The sequence below is a fragment of the Anarhichas minor genome, unplaced genomic scaffold (genome assembly GCF_050575085.1).
Source record: "Anarhichas minor isolate MPS153535 unplaced genomic scaffold, ASM5057508v1 ptg000028l, whole genome shotgun sequence".
In the NCBI taxonomy this organism is placed as follows: domain Eukaryota; kingdom Metazoa; phylum Chordata; class Actinopteri; order Perciformes; family Anarhichadidae; genus Anarhichas; species Anarhichas minor.
In genome coordinates, this window is record NW_027466474.1 from 10217360 (window position 1) to 10231293 (window position 13934).

Here is a 13934-nt window from a genome sequence, read left to right on the forward strand (position 1 = left end):
TTCTGTCTGTCTGCAGAAAGTGGTGGTGCTGATGCCAAAATTGCGGACAACTAGGGATGTTGGCCAAGAGTGCTCCTGTCCTCCAGGTATGTCTCTGCTCTTTGTAGCATTGGTACCACTTACCCGAAAAACACACAAATAAATCAAAGGAGACGCTCAAAATCTGTTCCCTATTAGGTAAACGTTACAGTCTAGGCATGACTGACAGCTTGTGAAACCTGATTGTTTGTCTGCCTATGATGCTCTTGGCAGCTCTCCTGAACTTAAAGAGTGTATGTGTGCGTGTTGATGGTCACGGCCCCCTGAGCCGGTGTAGGGCCCACACTGGGACAGCAGGGCTCCACACTCAGCGGAGCAGCGGGGTTGGGACGTCCAACCTGAGCCCTGCAGCCTCGTGTCAGTGGGGGATGCTCACTTTAAAAGATGTAGCAGCGGTGTGCCAAGATTGGCCACGTTTGGCTCGCGGTGTTCGTTACAGAGCTTGTGATAGTTCCACGGGCGGAGAGCGGTGTGTGATCCACATCATGTTACACACTGAGTCCCCCGTTATGCCTGTGAATTAAAAAAAAAAAGAGAGATGGTTTTCCTTTTTATTTTGGGTAAAGCTGCAGCTATATTTGATGTGATGTGTCCCCATGTATTGATCAGCTGTGTATTAAATACATGGGCTATTTTACCTTAACTATGGAGAGGAAATTGGGGTTTATTGGCAGAGGAATTCACTGACATCAGCATGTGTGTGTGTGTTTTATTGAAACATTCACATGTATTGAGGCGTTCACGACAATCCAGTTAAAAAAAAAATTGCAACTTAAGTGAAATCTTACCATCATCACTGAGTATCTGCTTGCACACATTTTCTTCTTTGAAGGGTTTTGTATCCAAAAGTAATGGCAGAGGTTGAGCTTTTTGAGATGCTTATCTGCACATTTGGCGAACATCTCTCCCTGGCTCTTCCTTCTTTCTTTTTCTCTTTGTCTCCGGGTGTGAACAGCCCTCCGACAACATGAACAGGTGAAAGCGTTCACAAGTGGAATTTCTGGCTCGCTTTCAACACATTCTGTTTTCCAGTCCTGAGTGCCAAGATAGCTCGCTGGCTCTGTCTGGCTGGTTAGCGAAGCTGGTGCAAGTGTTTGTTGTTTGCATTGGATGCAGCAGAGTCAAAGCCACTGACACTGCATGTGGTAGTACTTTACTGTAGTTCCTCTTTTATACATTCAGTGCATTTCTACTCAGCATGACTCAGTAGAATTGTAATTAGATGTATATGCACCCTGTAAAACGTTGCCCAATTAGGCCAAGCCTGCACTGCCCTTAATGGGTATTCATGCATTTGAATGTACTTTCTTTATTTGACCATATTATTGTATCAGATGTTGCATCCCATTTTCCTGTCAATTGTACTAAACTGCTGTGTAATCAAGCGGTTTTTGCACTTAAACACAATTCCTCCGCAACTATTCAGAAGTCTATTTAAAGTTCTCTTTTTACAGTTTCTTGGCTTTAAATATGGTCTTTTTCTGCGAGGCTGGAACAAAAGGATATTTGTTTATTGCGGCTTTTATGCAACCAAATGTAAAAATGTACTTCTTTCACATCCCTGCAATTCCCCAGAATGCTCAATACAGACTTGTTAACGTTTCTCCATAAAATGTGTTTATTTCTAAAGAGGGTTTCTCAGCCGATAAACTTAGATTTGGAGAGATTTTCCTGCTGCTTTTTGCTCAAGAAGCCACATGAGCTTGTGAACTATCAGGAGTGTGCATGCGTTTGTGGTCAGGCGCTGTATGAAGTATGTGACTCGCGAAAACAACTTTTATGTACATTTATCTGAGCCGAGCTGTTCCTAAATGTGTGCATCCCATCTGTGGCCTTGTGAGTGTACAGTCTGGTCATGGTCTCATATGGCTGCGGGTGGTTTTGTGTGTGTGTGTGTGTGTGAGTCTGAGATTCTGTCCCTGAGCCTTTGAGGGGCCGACAGAGGCACCTCTCTCAACACGACACTGTAAGAAGAGACCCCCCCTCTCCGTTTAGCACCAGCTCTTCCCACCTGAAACTTGAATCTCTCACCACCAGGATCACAGGCCAAGGTATTTCTGCCCGTGTGTGTGTGCCAGACACACTGCCACACAGCATGAGTGGCATTTCTGCCATTAAAGCTGTGCCCTCAGCATCAGGGTGCTCACCTTTCAGCATGCACGAAGACAGGGGCCCAACAGGGGGCAGCACTTTCGCAGCAGCGCTGGGAAATGATGATGTTGAATTTGTTATTGACGCTTCTCACTGAATGACTTCCTCCTGCTAAAAAAAAAAAAAAAAAGAACGTATTTTGAAGGCAAAGCCCTCTGGTTCAGACACTGCCTATAAATAGCATTTGACACGAAGGGTAATTTACCTCCCGTAGTCGCTCAGTGGAGACGGCATTGTTGTGACACTTTTATGCTCACAGATACAACACAGCCAGCAGTCGTTAAGGCGAAGGCAAACAATGTCGCTGAGACCGACTCAGCTTACAAGCTTCAGGTGTTTGCAATTAGCACCCGCCTGTTGCCTCGACAGACACACACTACGTATGCTCTCACACAAACCTACTCACACATTCATTACTAACACATGGACACAACACCTTTATGGAGCCTTGGCTAATTAGAACCATGTGGGGTCTGCATGTGTCCTGTGTAGGGGGAGTGTATTGTCATCTCTGCAATTTGCACTAAAAGGCTGTTTAACAGGTCTGATACCAGCTAGGGGGGCACAGGCGGCCCACTCTTGGGCACAGGCCCAGAATTTAAAATGCCAGCCAGATACACCTATTAATGTGAATCAGTCACTGGAGACTGTGCATCAGGAGAGGGGGCTAAAACAACACGGCCATCCTATGACAGTTTGAGGAGACTTGCTGCTTTTCTTTGTCTTTTGTGATTGTGAATATCCTTGGAGTTTGGGATGGTTGGTCGCACAAAACAACCAATTCGATGATGTGACATTTTGCTCTATATTTTTGTAGACCAAACAATGGTTTAATCAAGCCCTTCTTGATATATTGCATTTGATTTATTGATCTGTAAGTAGGTGTATGTTTCAATTAAGTCTTTGGTGTTGGTGTATATGAGGGCAAGAGGTCAGACCCCTGGCTGTGCGCTCAGATCAATTTCCATCAGATAAGAGATCATTAACGCACTTAAGGGAAACACAGGCCCCTCATATATGTGTTTGTGTGTATTTATATAACTGAGAGAGCATGCTCACAGTGGGGTTCCTTGAGGCATTTAACATGTACACATACATGCAAAAATGCACATGAATTCTCGTCTGCTTTCTCTATCGGTACAGCTATTCGTATTTTTTGTGATACTAAATTCCTACATATGTGATGGGGGACTATTCTACCCCAGCTGTCTGTCAGTGTAACGTCTTGTGTGAAGCCCATCAGCAGTCTGCTGGTGTTAACCGGCCTGACTGGGGATCAGAGGGGAGGCTGCACACTTCCTGCTCCCCCACCGGGAGGAGGAGAGCGGGAAAGCCGGCTTTAGAGAGACCCACGATGGGGCCAACACCAAGGGGCTGCATTTTGTTTTTAAAGCCATAATAAATCAGACGGGAAACTTGCAGCTACCTAATATAATCTATTGCCACAGGACCACTACACCGGCCATATAAGATCCATTATTGACCATTTAAAAAATAATAAACGCAGGAAATTTGTTTTCATAAGTGATCTCGTTTTAGAATTTGTTCCGCTGTAGCCGAGAGCTGTAGGCAGTTTTTTAGTATTAATATGCTGGAGAGCAGCACTTAACTAGCTGTGTGTGTGCGTGTGTGTGTGCGTGCGTGTGTGTGTGCGCCCATGTGCCAGTCTCTGCTTGAGTGCGCTTGTATGTATTTTGTGCACGTGTGTTTGTTTTGATGTCTGCAGGCATGCGTAGTGTGAGGCTCCCAGTGACTGACTGCATTGCTTTAAATTCACTGTGTATGAAGTCAGTTATGAAGAGGATATCCTGTGACAGAAAGCCCCCAGGTGGCTTTTTACATTATGCTTCAGATTTCAAACCAGCCAAGAAAATGTACAGTTTTATAAAAGTACAAAATACTTTCCATCCTGCTGCTGCACAGAATTGAGTCTCCCAAACACACACATTTTCCCCATTGGAGTTGGTCTGTGGGGTGTTTTCTGTAAATCCTTTTTTGCAGACGCTTCACACACATCCACTGTTTTATTGCCAGGATAGTTTCCCCAACTATGTAACTATGTAAGCGCTGCGGTAATGTCTTAACTCTTCAATAGGGAACAAAGAAATGTGTAGATTCAAATCACTGTATTATGGGATTTAGTCTTTACAGGCAAAATGTTGCCCAGGAAATGTTGATGATTACTGTATCTGTGTCTTCATGATGGACTTTATCAGGAAGGAAATACCCCCCCCCCCCCCCCCCCCCCCCCCCTCCTCTCCTGTTTTTCTTGCAGCCTGCTTTGTCTTGAGCACTATATCACAGACTAATAGATACCATCGTCATACGGACTGCAGCTCCAATGCACAGCTGTGCGAGCCTTGTGTCCTCAGGTTACTTTTAGCCTTCTTGTGATGTGTCTGTTATTCCCTCTGGTCACTGTGAGAGTCCAATTAAAATGAGTGCCTCCTCTTGATATCTTGTCCTCATTTGGAAGAGGATCTTAGAAGGTTCGAGTGTGCTCAGTTTATTTGTAAAAGACGAGGGGAAAGCGGCCTCTTGGACCGTTTTGAGATATTGAGTTTGGAAGATGGTTGTGTTTGTGTCATTGAAAACAAAGGCTCCACTGGGGCTCAAAACAACTATATTTCAAAGTAAGGGAGATAATCCTATGACTAAAGGCAATTTACCAGACAAGTGTATCTCGTTATCTAGTATGTTGCCTCAAGTGATCCTGACCTTTGCTCGAGGCTATGTTAGCCGCTACTAGCATAACACACCCGGATCTCTGACCGAGCTGTTGGCGGTAAAATTGCATGTGGCTCCAGATTTTCAACCCGTTGTAATTTATTTGTTTTACAGGGCTGAATTTGAACTTAAGAACAGCTGATGTGACTGGCTCCAGGTATGCATTTGTACTTTTGTATGTGTTTTGTAGCACACACACACACACACACACACACACACACACACACACACACACACACACACACACACACACGCACACACTACTCACACCTCACCCACATCTTTAGACCCCGTCCCTCTCTGTCTCTCATCAGCCTTCTAATTAAAGTTAGCTTTTCTGAAACCACAGAGTTTAACAGCAGGGCTGAATTCCTTCCTTTTTGAAAAATAAACTGCCGGCCCGTCTGCAGCTCATGAAGGCCCACAGGGACCTCAGGAACCCACTGAGGAGCAAAGGGCTGGGTGCCGGGTAGCAATGCGAGGGATGTGCAGAACACACACAAGAAACAGAAGGGACTCCCTGAACCGACCGGCCCATCCTGTGATGGTAGTTACAACACCTATTAAAGGAAAACATCGCTGTATGCAATTATCTATTGTCATAACATTATATGTGAGGTCATTAAGGGAGGTGATGTGGAGCGGATTAAGGAGGAGATACGGATTGTAACTTATTTAAAAGGATTTAGTGTCCATATGTTCATATTTAAGGATCAGCTTGAAGGTCGCCACCTCTTGACTAACAGTGGAAATTCCAAAGATAGCCTGCTATTGAGCAAGAGCTAGGGTCTGTTTATATTTACATCCTTGTCTTTGTTCCAGACTGGTCACAGCAGTGCCGTAGTGAGTTCTCTCCTGCACCTCATAGCTCCATATAGTGGTGCAAGAGAAACAAAGACCAGAACTATTCTCGGACACGCTGCCAACATAAACATGGGCCAGATGAGTGTTTCTTATTACCACAGGTGAACAGAAATGTCACGGAGTTCTGCATTTTTGAGTAAGATTGTTCATTGTGTAAAGTTTTAAAGGACTAGTGTGAAGGATTTTGGTGGCATCCAGCGGTGTGGTTGCAGATTGTATCCAACTGAATAGCCGTCCACCCACTCCTCCCTTTCCAGGACGGCAATAACGTCAGCTGCCGACGAGTGCAAAACCGTGGAAATGGCGTTCGCCTCACTCAGAAAAGATCCTTACTGTAACAACAACACTTGTTACTATGAGCAACGGACGTCAGACGGCGGCTGACAGTATCACCGTTTCACATGCGTGTTGGAAAACTACGGTGACAAGTGTTTGTTCGTTCTGGGCTAAGAAACTCTGTGAAGAGGAGCCGCCATTTGGTTCCAGTTTTACCATAATAAGTTGTTATTTTAGTATTTTTTCAACACTATCGGATTTAGTTAAGTGTTACTAACTAGATATTTATACAACAGAGAAACTTTGTGGAGGCTTGCCTAAGATGAGGAAAACACATGGCACCAAGTAAAACTTGATTTAGAGGAACATCTGATTTGCTGCTTTCCACACAATAACGCTTTGTCTGATGCACAAGATTTCAAAACAACAGTTGTTTTCATCAGACCAGCGTGCATCAAAAGCATGAAGTGATGTGTTGAACCGCAGGGCCATGATTCATTTCTTTAGTCTTGGATTGATTTAGGAGCATCGCTGCATAATCATTCATGGTGATTCTGGAGCAGGAGATTCTGTTATCGTAACAGATGGCATTTAAAAGGTTCACAACATTTGTATTTGTTTTATAAATATATAGTCATTACTTTGATAGGTCCATATTATTACATATGCTTGTTTTCAAAGATGTTCTTGTCCAGAAGGTGGCCACAGGCAGCAAATCATTTCGGAGCAAATTAGTGACTTGAGCAAAAGGAACATTTGAGCGTTTTCAGACACATCTGTTCAGTAGTCAAATCAGCACATGAGTTACAATTCCACGTTGCTTCCATTTGAAGGGAACACGTCTGAAACTGTTACCAAATAGTAATAGTTTGATTTTTTTCCCTCTTCCTTCTTAAAACAACTGTGGAAAACTTCTTATTTTGAGTAACCCTAAAAAGCTGTAGAATAAAGTATGATAAGGCCAGAATAGATTTCCTGAATGTCTCAAATAATCAGTCAGTATCTAAATGTTTTCACAGGGATCCAATATTTTCAGCGAGAGTTATAATGGTCTCGTTGAGAGCAAGTAGGAGTAGCAAGAGCTTACCGGGCAGTGCTGCCAAATGTGGAAACTGTTATAATGTTTTCTTTAATTATCACAAGTGGCAGGTGACAAGGTGAATAGCCTTTTAATGGGGGAGCAGAAAAACTCTTTAACACCACCGTGTGGCCTCTGGCTGGCTGACAGCACTGTGAGGTCAAACGATCTCTCTCTGTGCAGCAGTATGTTCCTAAACCTGTTCAATAAAGCATCTGAGTTTACCGGACGGTGAGGATCCTAAAAGGAACTTTTTGGAGTTGAGTTTTGGAAGAAATAATAATGCCGTCACTTGAAAACTCCAACAAGCCTGTAAAGTATGCAAACAGGCTTTCATTTCGATCCCATCATCTGTTAGGATGTCCAGCCCGGATAAAGTACCACAGAAATAAGATTCCAGTATTTTTTAAAGTGCCGGTAATCCATCAGGAATGTAGCGAGGCTGCACACCGGGACTCACACGAACACACCTGGATTTATTGGACAGATAGCGTCTCTGACGTGAACCCAGACAAACAAAGGAGTCCGAATTTGAGCAGAAGTTATCATTTATCCCTCCGTGCCTCCCAGGCACGGAGTAGAATGAACAGTGAAGATATCTTTCCCCGGGAGCCATCGGGAGGTGTGAAGGAGGTCATCGGTGAACCAGACGGTCTCACTGTGCCGAACATGCTCCTGCTTAGTGTAAAAGCCCCTCGACAGGCTCGCCACTCTCCCATCACCTCTTTAATGAGAGCCGAGCTCGTAAAACTGGGCCTGAAGCCTTTGAACAAGCCCTCAGCATCACTGGTCCATGCTATTCTGTCATAACAGGGAGGTGAGGGCATTTTGGAGCGGAGCGCAGGATAGCTCTCACCAACTTAACGCCACGGCTTGGGGAGGGTGTATTTACATGTGTCGGGCCTGTTTTCTCTCTCGGCGTGACCTGTCCAAATGTGTCTCTGTCCTTCTGTCCTTTATGTTTTTCCTTCCTGTGTCCCAACTTTTAGCTTTTTTTATTGCACGTGATGCACGTCTGTCGCTCTGTTTCGTGCTCCCCATCCTTGTCTCTATGTATGATTTGAGCGGGTGTATATTTAACTCTGGGATCTGGACGGCCTCAGGCTGCACAGTGGGTCAGTCTGTTCGCTGTGTACATTAACCCAAAGTTCAGCCAGGAGTGAGGTCGGGGGTGATGGAGATGGCTATCACACGCACTGTAAACAGACATTGAGGAGATGCAGAGGGAGATTCTCAGGGTAAGTGGGCGCTCCCTCAGGTGTGTCTATCAAACAAGCTAATTTCCTGCTTTTATAGGCGTCGGTGAAAGCAACAGATTACTGGCAGCTCTATTTTGCTGAGGCAGAAAATGTGCCATTGGCCCTATAAATTACAACTCTGCTATGGAATGAGACATCTGAAAGAAAAACCCAATAATTCTATATTTGTGTTTTTAATGAAAATAACTATATATTATCAGGCATCTTGGACATTTTTGAGGGTGTTTAATCAAGACGAAGAATCAGCTCGCACACAAGCTAAAACCTCAAACGTCAGAGTTAACCGACCGAGACGTGCCGTTGTCATGCTCTCGTGTGTACAGCCATATGTAACACATCGGCTTAACATCGAACCGCAGCGGCTGCAGTTAAACTATCGGCTTCATTGTGTGTGAAGCAGCCTGCCAAAGCCCGTTGATGGGTCGTTTCACTCTCTGTGCAAAATCCTCAAATCAGGGTCAGAAAAACCTCACGGTCGTTTCCCAGCAGTGTGGATAACAGAATATGATTACAAAAATGTTACACTGGAATTACCCCGTCTAACTGGATCAGATCATCGGTCAAACTAGAGCTTGTTTAGAACTCTGTGTGTTTAAGTGTAGGTTCATATACATACTGTATATCTTTATGTGTGCCAACAATTGTGTGTGTGTTTATCAGCAGGTTCGTGGCCGATGGTGCTGTGACGGTGCGATAATGGGCGTTAAATATGTGTTAATGAGCGCACAGTGGTGGACACACCGTGACTTGCCACCATTAAATCGAAACACTCGGTTCCTGTGAAGAACGCTGTCGCTGCTGCGCTCACTGTCTCAACTGCCAGATGGGGGGGGGGGGGGGAGTGAGAGGGGAGGAAATTGAGGAACGTACTATACCGAAATATACTGCACATGTTGAAGGTTTTTGTCAGCGTTCCATCTGTTTTCTTTTTTTTTTTTTTTTTTACATATTGAGCTTGTGTGCCTCTGCATTCTTGTAGCAGAAAATGTCTATATGTGTGGGCCGGTATGTTGGCTCACCTCACATGTGTGTTGTTATTCTCATGTGTGAGCGCGCGTGTGTTCCTAAGTTTCTGCACACCATCCAACAGCCATCTCCATTGCCAGCCTCTATAGGGACTCCTTACCTGCATATTTGCACTTCCACTCGAGAATCAAAATGAAATGAGTCCTGAGTGCATTTTGGAAGCCAGAAGAGTATATCACAGATGTCCAGTCAGCTCTGGTTACAAATGGAGTATCTGGGTCGAACATGTGGACAATCTATCAGGTCCACCATCTCTCTTTCCTCTCATTTTCTCTCTGACTGCATTCAAAAAATGTTTCCTCCATCTTTTCTTTGTTTTCTCACCTTTCCTTACAAATCCCGTACAGTCGGCGCACAAATGCAGTTGTTTTGAACACACTTGGGGTTTAGGTGGATTGGACCCTGAAGGTGTTGAAGCAATGAATGTGATCTGATGACTGACTACACTTGAGCATGTGTTTGTGCCTGCTACAAGATAATTGTCACGGTTCAGGAGCCGCAGCCTTGACACACTTAAAGAAGTAGACAGCGGGAAAAAGAAATGCTTACACACACACACACACACACACGCAGACAATCACAACAAAACTTTTATGGGGCTGTCACTGTTTTATTTGCTCTTAATCCTTCTTAAATCCAGGCACAAGGGATGCACTTTTAGAACAGAGCAGGCCCCTTCTTTGGTCTTGTTTATTTACTTGGAGTGTTTTCTCACGTCCATGTGGTTCTGATTGTGTGATTTGGAACGAGGACAAAGTCGGGGATGAGTAGAGAGAGTGGGGAGAGCAGGACAGCAGCGGGAGGGAGTATCAGAGAGGCTAATGAACACAATGTGATTCTGATAAATGGAAATGCAATCATTTAAGCAGCATGGGAAGTGTACATGTGGTACCTAATGTTACAAATCTTTTCAGTATTTTTTCTGTCATTTTTAAATTGCACTGTGTCAATAAGCAAATATGCTATTATTGCAACACCGTCTTGGCATGCAGTGCTGCCTCCATTGCCTCGAGCCCCATATGATTCCTTTTTCATTGTAAACAAAGTTTGGCTGTTTAACGCGAGGATTAAACCAAAAGAGTATGTACATACTGCTATAGCTGCCCAAATTGGCCCTTAAATAGGGAACTGGTTTATAACAAACAGCGGGCCAACGAGGAGACCTGACCCAAAGCAAGCTACTCATCATTAAACATGTTGTTGTGAGCAACAGCCAAACCACCAGTGCAAAGCACGTCTCTAATGTAGTTTTAATTGGGAACATTGGCTCATTGACGAAAGGAAAGGCAGCACAGGACAAAGATACTGTTGATCAACTCAGTGAGAAAGATTAACATTTAGTTTGTCAGAGGCGTCGAGATGGGAGGTTGGATTTGTGGCACGTGGATTCACTTTTTTGTTCGGGTCTATTTTCATATCGTCTTTTCCAAAGGAGCATGTTGATTTGTTAGAGGCTTTGATGTTTTATGCAAACCACATCGTGATCCAGGCTTTACCACGGCACACTGATTGACCTCAGGGATACTGAAGGATATGTTGCTTTACCTGCTGCTGCTTAGCACATTATTAGACGTCTGTGATGTAGTTGTGAGTGAAGGCTGTGTGTCCGTTAACTTATCCTTATCCATTTAGCTCTGCTGGTAGAAAACATCCATTTTAAAATAGCTGTATTTAACATTCAGAGTGCATTCAGAGTAATGTCTAACTGAGCAGAGGATGAAGTCGCTCTCTTGGGTGCTGTTATCCGATCTTCTCCTTGCTTTGTTGAAATAGCCGAGCCGGCCGGGCTTTTAGGGCATGATTGTGCATGTGAGTGTTCTCCACTGACTCAAGGAAGCGTAGCACCCACCCTCCAGTCCCCTGCACATAAATTATGTTAGCTGTGGGCCGCCGGCTCGCTGTCACCATGTTGACATCCATTGAGAGGCGATCCAAATGGTCCCATTCCTGTGTCTTACACCTCTAAGACATAGCCCAACACATTGTTTCCCATTCATTATGGGAGGGATGCTACGGAGTCTTTTTAACAAGCAGATGTCTACGAGACATCTTTCCCGGCAAGGGGCGTCCCATTGATTTATTTGTGACAGATGTTTTGATCAAATCGGACACTTTGTCTGTCTGGTACACCCATTAGTTCGCAGTGCAGATCAGCTGATATTATCTAATTACGTCTGAACTTTTAAACTCTCCGTTTTCACATTGGCCCATCGGCTTTCCTCCTTTATCGGACAGACAGACAACGGTAAATGGAGCGTAAGTACCAAGATCTTTATCTTTCCTGTCCAGGATTTGTGCTCCCTGCACGTCTGAATGCCTGTGTGTGTGTGTGTGTGTCTCTGTGTGCAAGTTCATATGTACTATATGTGCGTGTGTTTGTGGACAAAGCGGGCAGAATACCTGGCACGAGAGGGCTTCTTTGCCTGTCTGAGGTATAACATGGACAGAGGGGGTGACTGCAGGAGATCGGAGGGGTGGAAGCGCTGTGTGTACCCCAAGCAAACAGGCCAGATAAGATCAGAGTGGAGGGAGCGCAGCTGGAAGCCTTCCTGAGTTGACCCCTTGCTCCGCCTCTCTCGCATTCCTCCAAACCCCTCGCTGCCCTCTTTCTCCCTGTTCTCTCCACATTTTACCTCCTAGCATCTCTTCCTTGATTCATCTCGTCATTCCCCACCCCCCCCCCCCCCCCCTTCAGCATATCGCTCCATCCATTATTTTGTTTTTCAAACAATATCTTCGTGTTTGGAGTTTTCATAGATCGTTTATCTCCTTCTGTGTGGTGTCTCCCCTCCTGTCCTTCACTGCACTGCCTCTTCTCCATCTTCCCTCTCCTCCTCCTCCCCCCCCTTCTCAGCAGGACCTCTGTAAAGTGGGGTCAGCCTTTAGCATGTAATGCTGTGTCTTTTTCTCTGTTTCTCCCCTGCTCTTTGACCATGTTCATTAATACTAGCCCCTCTAAACTCACCGATTGGCTCTCATGTTTTCCCCTGGGCCATGTCCTTGACATGACAGTAGACCTAACATTTCAAAGTAAGGCCTCTCTGGCTTTTCTGTGTGGATTTACATGTGTGTGTCTGCCTGTTTAAATAGGAGCAAGACAAAGCAAATATAGCGCAAAGCAGCTGTGCTTGTTATCTTTTGTGACCTTATTCAATATCATCAATTGAAGCCATTCCAGGTAGTGTTGCTCATCAGGAGTGAGCTGCAGTAGATGTATTCCACATTCAAATGTGTGAAGAAGACGAGGAGGATGAAGGGGGAGCAATGTGAAACTCTTGCAGTCTGTGACGTCTTGGAATGATTGTCATGTATATTTAGCTCCGCGTATGGCAACACAAAGACAGCTGTTGTTGCCAGCTCACATTTATTTTGGCCTTGCGTTGGTCCCTCCTGTCACTCTAACCAGACCCATATCTGTAAATAGTCTGTGCCGCTGACAGACTGTTGAGACACATCACACGCTGCAGGACTAATATATTATCTTTAGATATTAATACAAACCACGGTTTAGAGATCTACATGAACTGAACTGAATCTCCTGTTCAGTTGTAGATGTTTGCTGCAGGCCACCAGCATCACTGGTGTTGTTTGTTCAGCCTCTTGTGTCCAGTAATAATCCCTCAGCCCACAACCTCTTGACCTTTTAGCAAGAGTGGAGCCCCGTAATCTCCCCTCCTGTAAGCTTTAAACGCTAAACTTTTTAGTGTATCCAAAACAGGATGCACCCCCCCCCCCTCCCCCGCGCGCCCTACCCAGCCTCAGACCCCTCTCCTCCTCCCTCTGGGGATTGGAGCTCCATCAGCACCCTGGCTCTATTCTCACAGAAGTGGAGGGGATGGATGGGGTTAGTGAAGCAGAATAAACTACATTTAAACTACATTAAAAATAAGTGTGCATATATAATATCAACACAATAATATTGCTAAAAAGATATTCTTAAAACACTATTTGCAAGCAAAGCCCTATGTAATATAAACATCGCTAGAATTGGTGTCTAGTCGGCAGGCCTTTTGTGTTTTTCTCATCACTTTTTATCACCAGTGGACATTCAGAGTTTAAACTAATCTGCTCTATTTTAAAAAAAAGGTAAGAACTCCTGCAACATTTGAAGTGTAAAGGAAAAATAGTTTCAACATGGCAGTCTTCTTCAGGGTAAAGAGAGTCCTCTTTTATCCAGTCTTTTACACTGGTGTCCGTTCCCTCTCTCTCTCTCATCCTGGCATAAAGAACAGCCTTATTGTGAGATCCATTTAGGCTTTGCTCTTCTTTGGTAGGTGAACTTGTGCCATAAACCCTTAACCTGCTTCAGTTAGAAGTGGTAAAACCCCAAAACACATCTGCTTCAGTAATATAATTATATTTTACACACGATTGGTTATCCTGTTTAGGACTAATAATGAGTACCAGGGCTATAGGTCTCTTTAAAGGGTAGGGGGTAACAGGGGGGAGTAGTAGGAGAACAGGAGGGGGTTTGGGGTGGCGGTGGGGTGTTGAAGGTTCCACAACAAGCCAGA

At 44.6% G+C, this 13934-nt stretch overlaps 1 protein-coding gene across 1 annotated transcript in view; it reads left to right on the forward strand.

Moving 5' to 3' along the window:
- The window catches only part of col23a1a (collagen type XXIII alpha 1 chain a), a 110637-nt gene that overhangs the window by 927 nt on the left and 95776 nt on the right, over window positions 1-13934 (forward strand). Inside the window, exon 2 of the mRNA XM_076103355.1 lies at window positions 17-86. Within this exon, the coding sequence (XP_075959470.1) occupies window positions 17-86 (70 nt within the window). The remainder of the gene's footprint in view (window positions 1-16; window positions 87-13934) is intronic.